The sequence below is a fragment of the Salmo trutta genome, chromosome 14 (assembly GCF_901001165.1).
Source record: "Salmo trutta chromosome 14, fSalTru1.1, whole genome shotgun sequence".
Lineage (NCBI taxonomy): Eukaryota > Metazoa > Chordata > Actinopteri > Salmoniformes > Salmonidae > Salmo > Salmo trutta.
The window spans coordinates 9,511,429-9,529,709 of record NC_042970.1 but is presented as its reverse complement, the minus strand read 5'-3'; the positions used below and the strand labels follow the sequence as shown (position 1 = coordinate 9,529,709).

The window sequence follows — 18,281 nt, the reverse complement described above, 5'->3', positions numbered from 1 at the left end:
GATAGTCACAAGGTTGAAAACCACAGGAATATTCCTCTAGAGATTTCAATAGAAAGAGGTACAGTGAAAGTTAACAATTTGATCTGATCGGCAGGCTTCCGCGTTTCACCTCAGGATTGTGGAATGAAAACAACCCAACAAGCCTATACCTATTTTTAAACAAAGCTGTAAACGTCCGGAGCACCACCAACGCCCACAGCACATGGAGGTAACATATAATCGTTATACAGGAACTATACATACAGTAAAGGTTATGGTCTGATAACCTTGATACTAACCCTGATAATAGTTCATGTCAAAGCGCAGTTAGCCTTATTTACAACCCAGGGTTACGAAATATCATTCAAGTCAAGTAATTAAGTCATCTACTCTTTCATCTCACGATAGACTACAGAAAGCTACAGGTCACATTCTAGAAGCTGAATTCATTTGGAATCCTCTGCTGTTGGACAGAATTCAACAGTTAAGTCATGCAGACCTGGGATAGAGGGACTTTCTTTCCACTGGTGATCAGATCACCACAGCACATGGAAGGAAGAAGGAAGGGGATTGAAGCTCAGTAAAGGAAAGTGCTGATGTGTCTGCTCTGACTGGTTGTGAGTTGACAACATATTATCAATCAATCCTCCAAAAATGTGTCTTATTCCAAGTGCTCAATGAATTGTACTTCTGAGTAAAAACGACATAATGGTAGAAATCGTGATCCATTCATTCAGAAATGATAAATAGTTGAGGTTAGTGCCTATAAGGGCCGAGTATAAGCTTACCTGGCTTTGGGTCTGAGTGGTCCATTGGCTTTACCTGAGCCTTGCTGCCTAGCCCGAGATGCACTTCTCCATAACCGCATCCTGCCTGTCGTCTCCTCTCTCTCCCCCATGCAGCCTGCTGCTGCTTGCTAGTAGGAGAAAACAGCAGCTGCCCCAGCCTTCCCCGCTTGCTCCGCTCTGCAAGCTGCTTCCTTATAATCTCCTCAGGCAGTAAACACATTACAGTCAGAAAGGAAGTAAGGACTGTTTCATTGGTCTTACTTTGTTAGTGGGACGTCACACTGTCTGTAGCATCCTGAGGCAGGAAAGGACTGGAGAAGGTCGAGGGCCTGGGGGCCTGGGTAAAGTAGGGGCTGGGGGGGCATGGGGAAGTAGGCCTGGCGTGGGGGTGGAAGCATGGGGGAAGTAGGCCTGGCGTGGGGGGCTGGAAGCATGGGGGAAGTAGGCCTGGGGCTGGGGGCCTGAGGGGCTGTGGGAAGTAGGCCTGGGGGACTGGGGGAAGTAGGACTGGGGGACTGGGGGAAGTAGGCCTGGGGGACTGGGGGAAGTAGGACTGGGGGACTGGGGGAAGTAGGACTAGGGGAAGTAGACCTGGGGGGCTGGGGGAAGTAGGACTAGGGGACTGGGGGAAGTAGGACTAGGGGAAGTAGACCTGGGGGGCTGGGGGAAGTTGGACTAGGGGAAGTAGACCTGGGGGACTGGGGTAGGTCTGGGGGGCTGGGGGAAGTAGGACTGGCGTGGGGGGTGGAAGCATGGGGGAAGTAGGCCTGGCGTGGGGGGGTGGAAGCATGGGGGAAGTAGGCCTGGGGCTAGGGGCCTGAGGGGCTGTGGGAAGTAGGCCTGGGGGGCTGGGGGAAGTAGGCCTGGGGGACTGGGATAGGTCTGGGGGGCTGGGGGAAGTAGACCTGGGGGGCTGGGGGAAGTAGACCTGGGGGACTGGGGGAAGTAGAACTGGGGGGCTGGGGGGAAGTAGGACTGGGGGGCTGGGGTGAAGTAGGACTGGGGGGCTGGGGGGAAGTAGGACTGGGGAAGTAGGCCTGGGGGGCTGGGGGAAGTAGGACTGGGGGAAGTAGGCCTGGGGCTGGGGGGCTGGGGGAAGTAGATCTGGGGGACTGGGGGAAGTAGGTCTGGGGGGCTGGGGTGAAGTAGGACTGGGGGGCTGGGGGGAAGTAGGACTGGGGGAAGTAGATCTGGGGGGCTGGGGGGAGTAGGACTGGGGGAAGTAGGCCTGGGGCTGGGGGGCTGGGGGAAGTAGATCTGGGGGACTGGGGGAAGTAGGTCTGGGGGGCTGGGGTGAAGTAGGACTGGGGGGCTGGGGGGAAGTAGGACTAGGGGAAGTAGATCTGGGGGGCTGGGGGGAGTAGGACTGGGGGAAGTAGGCCTGGGGCTGGGGGGCTGGGGGAAGTAGATCTGGGGCTGGGGGGCTGGGGGAAGTAGATCTGGGGGGCTGGGGGAAGTAGGTCTGGGGGGCTGGGGGAAGTAGGTCTGGGGGAAGTAGATCTGGGGGACTGGGGGAAGTAGATCTGGGGGAAGTAGGTCTGGGGGGCTGGGGGAAGTAGGTCTGGGGGGCTGGGGGAAGTAGGTCTGGGGGGCTGGGGGAAGTAGATCTGGGGGGCTGGGGGAAGTAGGTCTGGGGGAAGTAGGTCTGGGGGGCTGGGGGAAGTAGGTCTGGGGGGCTGGGGGAAGTAGGTCTGGGGGAAGTAGGCTTTCACCTTCTTGGTTCTTGGTTCTCTATGGTGTTGTTTCTCTATGGTGTTGTAGGTCAGGGCGTGACTAGGGGGTGTTCTAGTCTTTTCATCTCTATGTTGGTGCTCTTGGTATGGTTCCCAATTAGAGGCAGCTGATGTTGTCTCTAATTGGGGATCATACTTAAGGAGTTCCCACCTGCTTTGTGGGATATTGTTTTAGGTCTGTGCATGTAGCACCACTGAGGTCACGTTTTCGTTGTTGATTTATTTGTTATTTGGTAGTTTCACTTTGGATAAAGATGTGGAACTCAAATCACGCTGCGCCTTGGTCCATGTTGGAAATCCCAGACATTGTGAAAAGAAAACACCTGAGTATAACCAGTAGCTTACATCAGGCTAAATGTTCAACAGGTCGAAATGAAGAGCAGGAACAGATAAACAGTGTGAGCGAGGTATGGCATTCATATAACAGAGGTACGTCACAGTCACTGACTGAGTGGTTATGGCAACATACTGATCCATCCACATTCCATTTCTTTGCCATGCAGGTCTCGCAAAATCAGCAATGGTGACAAGAGTTATATAATTGTTGTTATAGACGACCGCAAATTGATGTATTATGCCTCCCGCTGTATTGTAACAGAGATGTTACGTATGTGGGGCCACGTAACTGCAGAGTTCTGTATGTATTCTGGAAATACATGAGGCAAAGTGGTGATAATCTCACTACAGCACCCACTCATAGCACGCGCTCCAGCAGGTATATCTCACTGGTCACCATAGCAGCACCCACTCGTAGCAAGCGCTCCAGCAGGTATATCTCACTGGTCACCACAGCAGCACCCACTCGTAGCACGCGCTCCAGCAGGTATATCTCACTGGTCACCATAGCAGCACCCACTCATAGCACGCGCTCCAGCAGGTATATCTCACTGGTCATCCCCCAAAGCCAATTCCTCCTTTGGTCGTCTTTCCTTCCAGTTCTCTGCTGCCAATGACTGGAACGAACTGCAAAAATCACTGAAGCTGGAGACTCATATCTCCCTGACTAGCTTTAAGCACCAGCTGTCAGAGCAGCTCACAGATCACTGCACCTGTGTGCACCTTTGTTTTCTTTTGTTCTACTGTATTATTGACTGTATGTTTTGTTTATTCCATGTGTAACTCTGTGTTGTTGTATGTGTCGAATTGCTATGCTTTATCTTGGCCAGGTCGCAGTTGTAAATGAGAACTTGTTCTCAACTAGCCAACCTGGTTAAATAAAGGTGAAATAAAAAATAAAATATATAGAGAGAGCGCTGTAAAAAGTGACATCAGTTTCACCATCATTCAAAGTAGTCAACTATATCAGGTGTTACAATGTTACAATTTGACTGGAATGGTTTGCTATGTTGTAGCCAGCCAGGTATCCACAAAATCAAAGTGCACATTATTTTTCTTCAAAAACAGTCTACAATAAAATGGTCGTCTGCCTAATACAGTATCCGATACATTCTTTATTCTCACCAAAGCGTTTGAGAAAAAGCCACCAGTGAAGCCACCAATGAAGCTCATGAAACAAGACAAAGATGTTTGCTGCAATGTGTAGCAGTCTACACAGCAGGAATTTGAGCATGATTGGCCCATAGCAACAGGTCTCTACACCCTAGCAACCTGCAACGCTGTGCACGACACAGGAATAGGCTACAGAAAATGAATGCAATGCAAGCATACACGTTTGAACTTTAAAAGTATTATCTAACACCAGAGGCGTAAAGTACAAATACTTTAAAGTACTGCTGAAGTAGTTTTTTGGGGTATCTGTACTTTACTTTACTATTTCTATTTTGTTTTGCTTAATATGAAGAATTTAAAATGATTTATACTTGTACTTTTAATACTTAAGTATATTTTAGCCATTACATTTACTTTTGATACTTAAGTATATTTAAAACCAAATACTTTTAGACTTTTACTCAAGTAGTATTTTACTGGCTGACTTTCACTTTTACTTGAGTAACTTTCCATTAATTAAGGTATCTATACTTTTACTCAAGTATGCCAATTGGGTATTTTTTCCACCCCTGCCTAACACTTAAAACCATTGAAAACCGTGAAATTATACAGCCGTGACCTATTGGAATTCAGTAGGTGAAGGCTAATATTCCAACAAACATTCAAACCCCCTGTGAAGTTCCAACTGTCTCTCTGGGTGATATGGATAGTGTAGGTCAGTAATGTCTTAGCGACAGTCTGACAGCAGTGAAACAATAGTGTAGGCTAGTAGGTGACATGCTATGGGGAGCAGCCATTCATGTTACCCTAGTCACCTAGCTGACGACTTCGTCACTACAGTAACTATAGCCAATTAAACTCAACTCCAACATGTGCTTCAACAAATACAAATATATTATAGATCTTAGATTCTTCAAACCTTTTGTCTTGATGACAGCTTTGCACACTCTTGGCATTCTCTCAACCAGCTTCATCTGGAATGCTTTTCCAACAATCTTGAAGGAGTTCCCACATATGCTGAGCACTTGTTGGCTGCTTTTCCTGCACTCTGTGGTCCAACTCATCCCAAACCATCTTAATTAGGTTGAGGTCAGGTGATTGTGGAGGCCAGGTCATCTGATGCAGCACTCCATCAATCTCCTTCTTGATCAAATAGCCCTTACACAGCCTGGAGGTGTGTTTGGTCATTGTCCTGTTGAAAAACAAATGACAGTCCCACTAAGCCCAAACCAGATGGGATGGCGTATCGCTGCATAATGCTGTGGTTGCCATGCTGGTTAAGTGTGCCTTGAATTGTAAATAAATCACTGACAGTGTCACCAGCAAAGTACCCCCCCACCATCACACCTCCTCCTCCTCGCTTCACGGTGGGAACCACACATGCAGAGATCATCCGTCCACCTACTCTGCGTCTCACAAAGACACAGCGGTTGGAACCAAAAATCGCAAATTTGGACTCATCAGACCAAAGGACAGATTTCCACCAGTCTAATGTCCATTGCTTGTGTTTCTTGGCCCAAGCAATTCTCTTCTTCTTATTGGTGTCCTTTAGTAGTGGTTTCTTTGCAGCAATTCGACCATGAAGGCCTGATTCACCCAGTCTCCTCTGAACAGTTGATGTTGAGATGTGTCTGTTACTTGAACTCTGTGAAGCATTTATTTGTCCTGCAATTTCTGAGGCTGGTAACTCTAATGAACTTATCCTCTGCAGCAGAGGTAACTCTGGGTCTTCATTTCCTGTGGTGGTCCTCATGAGAGCCAGTTTCATCATAGTGCTTGATGGTTTTTGCGACAGCACTTGAAGAAATTGACTCATTCATGTCTTAAAATAATGATGGACTGTCATCTATTTTGCTTATTTGAGCTGCTCTTGCCATAATTCGGACTTGGTGTTTTACCAAATAGGGTGACTACCTCATGAGCTGGTTGAGAGAACGCCAAGAGTGTGCAAAGCTGTCATCAAGGCAAAGGGTGGCTACTTTGAAGAATCACAAATATAAATATATTTAGATTTGTTGAACACTTTTTTTTTGGTTACTTCATGATTCCATATGTGTTATTTCATAGTTCTGATATCTTCACTATTATTCTACAATGTAGAAAATAGTAAAAAATAAAGAAAAACCCTGGAATGAGTAGGTGTGTCCAAACTTTTGACTGTTCTTAATTCATTAGCTGTTTTTTATATTATAGCCTTTCAATTAGTAATAAACAAAAGGTCTATTAATATTTTCATATTGACTAAAATATTGATCAGGGCAGAATTTATGCAGCAGCATTTTCCCCAAGGTAAAATAAAATGAAAGAGCAGGTTTGGTATACTGTTTAAACCTACAGAACTTCTACTGCCATAATATAATTCAGCCCTAAACCCAATTGAAACACTAATGCACTTTTATTGATGCCCATAAATGTTATAGATACGACACAAAACATACCAAATAAAGAAACACTACAAAATATATAATTTTTCCAATGACTTTATTAGGGGGATTTCTCACTCCTACACCTTCATCATTTCATGTGGGTATCTATAACACCCTGATATTAGACTATAACACCCTGATATTAGACTATAACACCCTGGTATTAGACTATAACACCCTGATATTAGACTATAACACCCTGATATTAGACTATAACACCCTGATATTAGACTATAACACCCTGGTATTAGACTATAACACCCTGATATTAGACTATAACACCCTGATATTAGACTATAACACCCTGATATTAGACTATAACACCCTGATATTAGACTATAACACCCTGATATTAGACTATAACACCCTGATATTAGACTATAACACCCTGGTATTAGACTATAACACCCTGATATTAGACTATAACACCCTGATATTAGACTATAACACCCTGATATTAGACTATAACACCCTGGTATTAGACTATAACACCCTGATATTAGACTATAACACCCTGATATTAGACTATAACACCCTGATATTAGACTATAACAGCCTGATATTAGACTATAACACCCTGATATTAGACTATAACACCCTGGTATTAGACTATAACAGCCTTGTAATGGACTATAACCAGCCTTGTAATTGACTATAACCAGCCTTGTAATTGACTATAACCAGCCTTGTAATGGACTATAGCCAGCCTTGTAATGGACTATAACCAGCCTTGTAATGGACTAAAGCCAGCCTTGTAGTGGACTATAACCAGCCTTGTAATGGACTATAGCCAAACCTTTAGTGGACTATAACCAGCCTTGTAATGGACTATAACCAGCCTTGTAATGGACTAAAGCCAGCCTTGTAATGGACTATAGCCAGCCTTGTAATGGACTAAAGCCAGCCTTGTAATGGACTAAAGCCAGCCTTGTAATGGACTATAACCAGCCTTGTAATGGACTAAAGCCAGCCTTGTAATGGACTATAGCCAGCCTTGTAATGGACTAAAGCCAGCCTTGTAATGGACTATAGCCAGCCTTGCAATGGACTATAATCAGCCTTGTAATGGACTATAACCAGCCTTGTAATGGACTATAGCCAGCCTTGTAATGGACTGTAGTAGCCTTGTAATGGACTAGAATAGCCTTGTAATGGAATATACACCCTGGTATTAGATTATAACAGCCTTGTAATGGACTATAGCCAACCTTGTAATGGACTATAACCAGCCTTGTAATGGACTAGAATAGCCTTGTAATGGACTATAACCAGCCGTGTAATGGACTATACACCCTGGTATTAGACTATAACAGCCTGGTATTGGACAATAACCAGCCTTGTAATGGACTATAACCAGCCTTGTAATGGACTATACACCCTGGTATTAGACTATAACAGCCTGGTATTGGACAATAACCAGCCTTGTAATTGACAATAACCAGCCTTGTAATGGACTATAACCAGCCTTGTAAAGGACTATAACCAGCCTTGTAATGGACTATAGCCAGCCTTGTATGGACTATAGCCAGCCTTGGGAGGGAAGAATCAATATTTTTTAACTGGACAGACAGAATTCTGTCTAGCTTCCTGTTTTTGTTTTCATTTTCCTTTCGGTTTCTCTGCAGGCACTTCAGTTAGGGTAATGTTGTCTGTGAATGCTGAGGCCAGTAAAACCATTCCAACTGTCTTCCTGCCATTGTTCCATCACACACAAACAGACACACACGCACGAACACACATACCATTAGAGACCAGATGAGGGCTAGCTAGGCCACACCCCCCGGGTTAGCCTCTCCTCCCACGCACTGATGGTTTCTCATAGTTTCCATGGATACAGTGAATATGGCAGAGATTCTGCAGATGGGGTACCCTGATAGAATGGATGTTAGCCTATAAGAAGGAATTTGAAGAGGTACTCTGATAAGACATTCTATTTGTGCAAATCTTTAGAATAAACAATGGCTGCAGTAGATCATCTTGTTACTCTCAGTTATTTTACACAACACAATCTACAGTTATACTGGTATACATAGTATTTTACATAGTCATACCACAGTTGTACAGTTTATATTATATACAAATATTATAAACATAGTCTGCAATAGTTATGTTCCCATTACAGAGGAGTCAGTCTGAGAAGGATCGTGTCTGTGTCACCTGGTTTGTCTTCAACTGAAACTGCCTGTTTGTTTACATGCTAAACTAAGGATAAGGCCTCCATTGGCTTGTCTGCTGACATGTGTGCATTAGGCTGGATGACGTACTAGATCTTAAAGTCTAGGGAAAAGGCCCAGGCAATGGCTGACATCTGCTGTAGGTTGGTCTGTCTACCTATCTATATACAGTTGAAGTTGGAAGTTTACATACACTTAGGATGGAGTCATTACAACAAATGTTTTAAACCACTCCACAAATGTTTTGCTAACAAACTAAAGTTTTGGCAAGTCGGTTAGGTCACCTACTTTGTTCATGACACAAATAACAGTAATTTTTCCAACAATTGTTTACCGACAGATTATTTCACTTATAATTCACTCTATCACAATTCTGAAGTTTACATACACTAAGTTGACTGTGCCTTTAAACAGCTTGGAAAATTTCTGAAAATTATGTCATGGCTTTATAAGATTCTGATAGGCTAATTGACATCATTTGAGTCAATTGGAGGTGTACCTGTGGATGTATTTCAAGGCCTACCTTCAAACTCAGAGCCTCTTTGCTTGACATCATGGGAAAATCTAAAGAAATCAGCCAAGACCTCAGAAAATAATTGTAGACCTCCACAAGTCTGGTTCATCCTTGGGAGCAATTTCCAAATGCCTGAAGGTACCACGTTCATCTGTACAAACAATAGTACGCAAGTATAAACACCATGGGACCACGCAGCCGTCATACCGCTCAGGAAGGAGACACGTTCTGTCTCCTAGAGATGAACGTACTTTGGTGCGAAAAGTGCAAATCAATCCCAGAACAACAGCAAAGGACCTTGTTAAGATGCTGGAGGAAACAGGTACAAAAGTATCTATATCCACAGTAAAACGAGTCCTATATCGACATAATCTGAAGGGCCGCTCAGCAAGGAAGAAGCCACTGCTCCAAAACCACCATAAAAAAGCCAGAGTACAGATTGCAACTGCACATGGGGACAAAGATCGTACTTTTTGGAGAAATGTCCTCTGGTCTGATGAAGGAGTGGCAGCATCATGTTGTGGGGCTGCTTTGCTGCAGGAGGGCCTGGTGCACTTCACAAAATAGATGGCATCATGAGGAAGGAACATTTTGTGGATGTTGAAAACATTTGGTGGATTTGAAAACATCAGTCAGGAAGTTAAAGCTTGGTCGCAAATAGATCTTCCAAATGGACGATGACCCCAAGCATACTTCCAAAGTTGTGGCAAAATGGCTTAAGGACAACAAAGTCAAGGTATTGGAGTGGTCATCACAAAGCCCTGACCTCAATCCTATAGAAAATTTGTGGGCAGAACTGAAAAAGCGTGTGCGAGCAAGGAGGCCTATAAACCTGGCTCAGTTACACCAGCTCTGTCAGGAGGAATGGGCCAAAATTCACCCAACTTATTGTGGGAAGCTTATGGAAGGCTACCCAAAATGTTTGACCCAAGTTAAACAATTTAAAGGCAATGCTACCAAATACTAATTGAGTGTATGTAAACTTCTGACCCACTGGCAATGTGATGAAAGCTGAAATAATTAATTCTCTCTACTATTATTCTGACATTTCACATTCTTAAAATAAAGTGGTGATCCTAACTGACCTAAGACAGGGGATTTTACTAGGATTAAATGTCAGGAATTGTGAAAAACTGAGTTTAAATGTATTTGGCTAAGGTGTACGTAAACCTCCAGCTTCAACTGTTTATAGCGGGTGAAATGTATATAGGTATTTCCATGGCCGAGCAGCCGCACACAACCCTTAAGATCACCATGCGCAATGCCAAGTGTCGGCTGGAGTGGTGTAAAGCTCGCCGCCATTGGACTCTGGAGCAGTGGAAACGTCTTCTCTGGAGTGATGAATCACGCTTCACCCTCTGGGTTTGGCGGACGCGAGGAAAATGCTACCAGCACCAATGCATAGTGCCAACTGTAAAGTTTGGTGGAGGAGGAATAATGGTCTGGGGCTCTTTTTCATGGTTCGGGCCCCTTAGTTCCAGTGAAGGGAAATCTTAACGCTACAGCACACGATGACATTCTAGAGGATTCTGTGCTTCCAACTTTGTGGCAACAGTTTGGGGAATGCCCTTTTCTGTTTCAGCATGACAATGCCCCCATTATACAAAGCGAGGTCCATACAGAAATGGTTTGTCGAGATCGGTGTGGAAAAACTTGACTGGCCTGCAAAGAGCCCTGACCTGATCCCCATCGAACACCTTTGGGATGATTTGGAAAGCCGACTGCGAGCCAGGCCTAATCGCCCAACATCAGTGCCCGACCTCACTAACGTACAGCAGCAAAGTAGGGACCAACTCCATATTAATGGCCATGATTTTGGAATGTTTGACGCATATTGTGTATTTCACATACTATATAAACTATGCTGTACACATTATGGAAACAACAGACCTACAGCCTTATCAGGGCATGGTTTGTGGTTTTACTTTGGGTTAGCATAATACGCTAGGCCAGGGTTCACTTCAGTGGGTATCATGTAAAAAAAAAAACAATGCCTACTATTGAAGCGGGGACAAATCTCCTGCTATTTATAACCACTTATTGATTCATACTATAGTAATATCCTGTACAGAGATTAACCCTAATCTAAGAGTGGCATGTTGGGTCAGGGATAGATAGATAGATAGATAGATAGATAGATAGATAGATAGATAGATAGATAGATAGATAGATAGATAGATAGATAGATTCTACTCGGATTACTGATTCTGGTAATCTAGTATGATCTTTGTGACATCAGTCTTTTGGTTTCTGGTTTGCAAATCACTCTTTTGTATGAACTATAAGCATGAGCACAACTCTCCAACACTCCCCCTTGCGGACTGACTGCATCATTAACAAGTACTAGAAGAGTGCTCTGTATGCCATGCTCTCAGAGAGGGATTCCTGAATGACATAAACACATCTCAACATATAGACGTGAGTTGTTTGTCTAACACACAACATGTGTCACGTTGATGAAAACAGTAAAGTAGCATTGCAATAGTCTGATAGAACCCGCCTGATTGCTGGGTTCACCATTCTGTTTCGCATTCACATATCATGATACTGTATGTAAATGGTAAACACTGTAATATCACTTTAGTCACTGACCACAGCTATTGGTTTCTGGGGACAGCATAGTGAAATGTGTAAACAAACGAAGGTGGTAAAGGCTGTAGTATTCCCATCTGAGAAACTATGAGCATTTCGTATCATTCTGTATGTAAATCCGAGACACTCCATTTAGTATGATATGTCACGTTTCGTATGGTGTGTATTCATTTGTGGATGTCCATTTGGTATGATGTGCTACGAATTACAATTCATATTATATGTTACGAATTCTAGCTAGGTGGCTAGGTGGCTAACATTAACTAGCTGGCTAACATTAGTTAGGCTAGGGGTTAGGGTTAGGAGTTAGGGTTAAGTTTAGGAGTTAGGTTAAAGTGTTAAGGTTAGTGTTAGGGGAAGGGTTAGCTAACATGCTAAGTACTTGCAAGGTAGCTAAAGTAGTAAGCAGATGAAAAGATGCTAAAATGCTAAAGTTGTCCATGATGAGATTAAAATTCGCAACCTTCGGGTTGCTAGGCATTTGCTTTATATGCCCACTTATCCACCCCAACCTACAACCCTCCATATGTCTTATGTAACCATACCAAACGTAACCTATCATACTAAATAGACTGTCTCCGATTTGCTTACAGAATACTAAGAAATACTCTGAGACCAGGTTGCAACGCAAGGTTACAGTGTGTGCAGGCTTTTGTCCCAGCCCAGCTCCAACACACCTGAACTAACTTATTGTAGTCTAAAGTGAAGACCATGATTAGTTGATTATTGTATCCAGCGTGTGTGCTGACCTAGAACCAAATCCTGAGCACACCGGCTACACAATTCCCACCTCTATTCTTTTTTGTTGTTGTTGGGTTTTTTTTGTGGTAATTTTTACAACTGACGATGGCAGTCAGCCTGCAGGTGCCTGGCCCACCACAAGGAGTCACTAGAGGGTGATGAGCCAAGTAAAGCCCCCCCGGCCAAACCCTGCCCTAACCTGGACAACGCTGAGCCAAGTGTGCGAGCCCTATGGGACTCCCAGTCACGGCCGGTAATGACACAGCCTAGGTACCACCTCTATTCTGCTGGGTCTTTGGTTTCTCAGGACTTTAGTAAATTACCACACCAGCACCAGTCTGTGTTGTAGATAAATTGCCACACCATCACCAGTCTGTGTTGTAGATAAATTACCACACCAGCACCAGCCTGTTTTGTAGATAAATTACCACACCAGCACCAGTCTGTTTTGTAGATAAATTACCACACCAGCACCAGCCTGTTTTGTAGATAAATTACCACGCCAGCACCAGTCTGGGTTGTAGATAAATTACCACACCAGCACCAGTCTGGGTTGTAGATAAATTACCACACCAGCACCAGTCTGTTTTGTAGATAAATTACCACACCAGCACCAGTCTGTTTTGTAGATAAATTACCACACCAGCACCAGTCTGGGTTGTAGATAAATTACCACACCAGCACCAGTCTGTTTTGTAGATAAATTACCACACCAGCACCAGCCTGTTTTGTAGATAAATTACCACACCAGCACCAGCCTGTTTTGTAGATAAATTACCACACCAGCACCAGTCTGTTTTGTAGATAAATTACCACACCAGCACCAGTCTGTTTTGTAGATAAATTACCACACCAGCACCAGTCTGTTTTGTAGATAAATTACCACACCAGCACCAGCCTGTTTTGTAGATAAATTACCACACCAGCACCAGCCTGTTTTGTAGATAAATTACCACACCAGCACCAGTCTGTTTTGTAGATAAATTACCACACCAGCACCAGTCTGGGTTGTAGATAAATTACCACACCAGCACCAGTCTGGGTTGTAGATAAATTACCACACCAGCACCAGTCTGGGTTGTAGATCAATTATGCTATCTGGTTTATAAATGTATCAGCAGTATTCTTCCTTGATGGCAATGAAATGCTTATCTCAGTATCCAGTTAAAATTATTAATTTACAATTTTTCCATCTTTTGTGTCCCCCCTGACTTTGCTGATAACTTCTTTATTGAACAAAAATATACTTACTATGACTGTGATCTGTGGCTGTCCCATCTAGTTATCTTAAGATGAATGCACTAAACGTAAGTCGCTCTGGATAAGACTGTCTGCTAAATGACTAAAATGTAAATTGAAAGGTTACTTCCTCTTAATTACCACTAGGTGATGCTCTTCACCTATAACAATCTAACTGTACAGTACGCAAAGTTATAATACAGTCAGTCCAATGAGGTTTATATACTGACCTTTCCAAGATGCCCTATCACCAATGCCTTGTGAATTTATGCAAATGAATACACAAAGGTGGTCCTCTTGGCTCCCTTCCACTAGAATTACACACAATGCTTATTATTCAGGCCTCTTGTTTCTCCTTTGCTGAAAAGGTTGTGTATACTTGTGACAGTAAAAACTATCTGCATTTTTTAAATATTTATTTTATTGATTGTAACGACTGGTGTTTTGTGGTCTGTCTGTAACCAAGGGGTTAGACTAAAATAAGATGATCTCAGTTATTATAGTGTACCTAAGTATAGTACACTGTTCTTTCTGGGCACTCTCTCTGTACTCTCCCAACAGGCTCTGATCACAGACGCATGCCCAAAACTACATGTTTCAATGCAAAGCAGAACTGTAATTTACCTGACTCTGTAATTCACTTTACTGTTGTTTTGTTTACAGAGTTGTAAACACACTTAGGCTTTTGTATCATTTTCTATTGCAGAACAGAACTGCCTTTAAGTCAAAAGAGAAATGACCTGAGCTTGACTGACAGAGGTCAAAGCAGATGTTCTTGATTTTACCATAGCGCTGACTGGTAAAGCTGTCAATGAATGAATGCCAGGGGCAATGAGACGTAGGGATGGGTAAGTCATTTACCCATTATCCATGTTAACCATAGTCAGGTAAGTCATTGAATAGAAATGGTGGAGAAAAAAAAAAAAAAAAAGATTGCCAAGGCAATCACAGAATGCCTCCTTCAAAGTCACAATAGGAACAACACATTTCCCTCCATTGTTATTGTCACTCACAGCACGACACTCTCATGAGCCCCGGTGGTTAATCCTGATTGGCTCTGGCAGGTCTGAGTGAAAGAAGGTCCAGGTTTAACATGTAGTTCCAATGAGCAGCAACAGATTATGAAACATTATGCAAATTAGTAAAGTGTAACACACAACTTTGCAGTATGATTCGTAAACAGGAAACAGTTGCAATGCTCAAATCTAAGACACAATATACAGAATACAGTGCATTCGGACATTTTTCAGACCCTTGGACTTTTTCCACATTTTGTTACTTTACAGCTTCATTGTTCTAAAATGGATGAAATAGTTTTGTTCCCCTCAACAATCTATACACAATACCCAATAATGACAAAACAAACATATTTTTTGAAATATTGCCAATTTATAAAAAATAAAAACCTTAAATATTACATTTACATAAGTATTCAGACCCTTTACTCAGTACTTTGTTGAAGCACCTTTGGAAGATATTACAGCCTGGAGTCTTCTTGGGTATGACGACACAACCTCGGCACACTATTTGGTGGTGGGTTTCTCCCATTTTTGTCTGTGGATTCCCTCAAACCATAAAGGCTGATTGGTGGAGTGCTGCAGAGATGGTTGTCCTTCTGAAAGATTCTCCCATCTCCACAGAGGAACTCTGGAGCTCTGTCAGAGTGACTATCGGGTTATTTTTTAGTACCCTTCCACAGATCTGTGCGTCGACACAGTCCTGTCTCTGAGCTCTACGGACAATTCCTTCGACGTCATGCCTTGGTTTTTGCTCTGACATGCACTTCTTCTTCTATGATATAATGGCGGTCCGCAAACCAACGTTAAAGGTGCATGGCGCCACCTACTATGCTGGGGTGTGAGGTCAATCAAGGTTTACAACATGTCTAAATCCTCCTACCCAACTCGGTACTTCTGAGAAAATAAAAAAGAGTCCTACTAACTTCTAATAGACCCTCCTCCATCCCCAAAATCCACCCCCCCACGCGTCCAACCTCAATGACCCTACACTTCAATCTTTCCCTCTCTTCAACATACTCACAACAATATTACAACACATGTTCCACCGTTTCATCGACCATACACTCCAGACACAACCAGATGTAATGACGAGTTCAATGTCCTAAGCACAATGGAGTAAACACTACCTCTTCCTTCCTAATCTGACCTTTGAATCTTGGAGGGCATAAATGTCGACCTGTGGTATCCAATTGGTAGTTACAGTCTTGTCTCATCGCTGCAACTCCCGTACGGATTCTGGAGAGGCGAAGGTCGAGAGCCGTGCGTCCTCCTAAACACAACCCAACAAAGCCACACTGCTTCTTGACACAATGCCCGCTTAACCTGGAAACCAGCCGCACCAATGTGCTGGAGGAAACACCGTACACCTGGCGACCTGGTCAACGTGCACTGCACCCGGCACGCCACAGGAGTCACTATTGCGCGATGGGACAAGGACTCCCTGCCGGCCTAACCCTCGGCTAACTCGGACAATGCTGGGCCAATTGTGTGCCGCTCCATGGGTCTCGCGGTCACGGCCGCCTACGACAGAGCCTGGACTCAAACCCAGAATCTCTAGTGGCACAGCTAGCACTGCGACGCGGTGCCTTAGACCACTGCACCACTCGGGAGGCCCACTAATGGAACATTAATATCAATTATATCTAGTTTTAAAGCTCTTTTTCGCTAACTGGTCTACAATTTCATTCCCTTCCACACCCAAATGTGCTGGGACCCAGCAGAATCTCACTACTACACCCAGTCTCTCAATTCTCCATAATAACATTAATACATCCAATAGTAGGTCACTCCTATTAGATTTACCAGATTATAAACAATTTAATACAGACAGAGAATCTGAGCATACTAGAATTTTAACAGGTGGTATGTCCTCCACCCACTGGAGGGCAACTATTATCACCAACAGTTCAACTGAGTATACTGACAGTTCATCTGTTAGTCTTCTACATATCTGCACATCACATTCAGGAAGGTAAACACCTGCTCCTGTGTTCCCACTATCTGGGTCCTTGGATCCATCTGTGAAAAGCCGTAAAAAGCATAAAAACTTCTACCAATGTAATTGTCAACCAGTTTCCCTTTATCACTGACTTCTGACCCATCTTTCCTTTTCTCTACCAAGGTTAGATCAACAACAGGATCTGGGAGTAACCATGGAAGAACATCCCCTATCATCACAGAAGGACCAACCTTCAACTCCCTCAAACCACTCTCATCAGCAAGCTTTCCAGCTGTCAAACCAAAACCACTGTCTTGTCTACTGGTATATTCCCAACAGTCATCTAGAACAGTAGCAGTGGGATGCTCAACCTCACAGTCTTGCAACCCAATAAGCTAACGGCAATTTATTACGCCGTATATCCAACGGCATCTCACCTGCCTCCACTAGTAAGACACATACAGACATTGATTTAAATGCACCAATACATATCCTTAAAGCTATATACTGGATTCTGCTCTGACATGAACTGTCAACTGTGGGACCTTATATAGACAGGTGTGTGTCTTTCCAAATCCTGTCCAATCTATTTAATTTACCACAGGTGGACTCCAATCAAGTTGTAGAAACATCTCAAGGATGATCAATGGAAACAGGATGCACCTGAGCTCAATTTCAAGTTTCATAGCAAAGGGTCTGAATACTGAATACTGAATACTAAATACTTATGTATTCAGACCCTTTGTGTATTTGCGTATTTTTATTTTTAAAACATTAATTTAATACTAATATAAAAGTCCCAGAATTTCAAACACCACGCATCTGGTACTCTAGACAGACTGAAGCAAACGCTCAAAGTATTCAAACGATTTCAAATAGTATTTGAACCCAGATCTGATTTACAACATAATGAACATTATTTGTTTTTTTGGATAATTAAAGTAAACACTTTGGAAATGAAGTGAGACGGATCAAAAGTTCATGCTGTTACCAACAGGAAGTCACTTCTTAGAAACTCATTAGAGTAACTGTCAAAACTGATGATAAATGTTAAATTGAACTTCCTGTATGCAAATATCTTCAGCCCTGGACAACAAAGCAAGTATCCATCTATCTTTTGGCAATGGTTAAAGCATCTCATCCTCTCTCTCTCTGTAGTAAACACCATTTGGTAATGAGGTTGCTAAAATCAGAGCTTATGTCATTTCTCTACTGTGTGATTTATCTCATCACCCACAATCTGGTCACATCTGATGAAAAATATCCTCTACAAAACTGCAACCAATGAGACATTCTGATTCCAAAATGAGATTTGATTTACCCCATCAAGCAAAATGGGTGGAAATGACTGCCATTACATCCAGCAACTGGATGAAATGACATTATTATGAAGTAAATTCAACAAGTTTAGACCAATTTTGTCTGTCCTTCATAACTGTAATTTTCCTCTTATTCAGTGTATGATAATGAACATAGACAGGAATAACATCTTGTTCTTCATTTCTCTCTTTGTTCATCCCATCCATCCACCCCTCTTTACCCCAGACCAGACCAGTTCATACTTTATTATATCCTTTAAACCTACCAGCCAGCTAATGGAAAACACAGTGAGCCTCATCACTGTACTCTATGCTGCTCTGTAATCTGGTCATCTCTGTATACCCGACGAAAGACCCACTGGTTGATGC

The 18,281-nt window shown here is 43.1% G+C and overlaps 1 protein-coding gene and 1 long non-coding RNA gene across 2 annotated transcripts in view; one reads left to right on the top strand and one right to left on the bottom strand.

The window, feature by feature from the left end:
- LOC115207348 (rho GTPase-activating protein 40) overlaps nt 1–952 on the bottom strand; it is a 32,346-nt gene extending 31,394 nt beyond the window's left edge. The window contains exon 1 of the mRNA XM_029774372.1: nt 768–952. Coding sequence (XP_029630232.1) covers nt 768–877 — 110 coding nt within the window. The 5' untranslated portion in view covers nt 878–952. The remainder of the gene's footprint in view (nt 1–767) is intronic.
- Nucleotides 118–14,546, top strand: LOC115207349 (uncharacterized). Its single transcript, XR_003880987.1, has 2 exons — nt 118–208; nt 14,342–14,546. It is a non-coding gene; the product is annotated as an uncharacterized LOC115207349 (long non-coding RNA).
- Nucleotides 14,547–18,281: the final 3,735 nt, after the last annotated feature.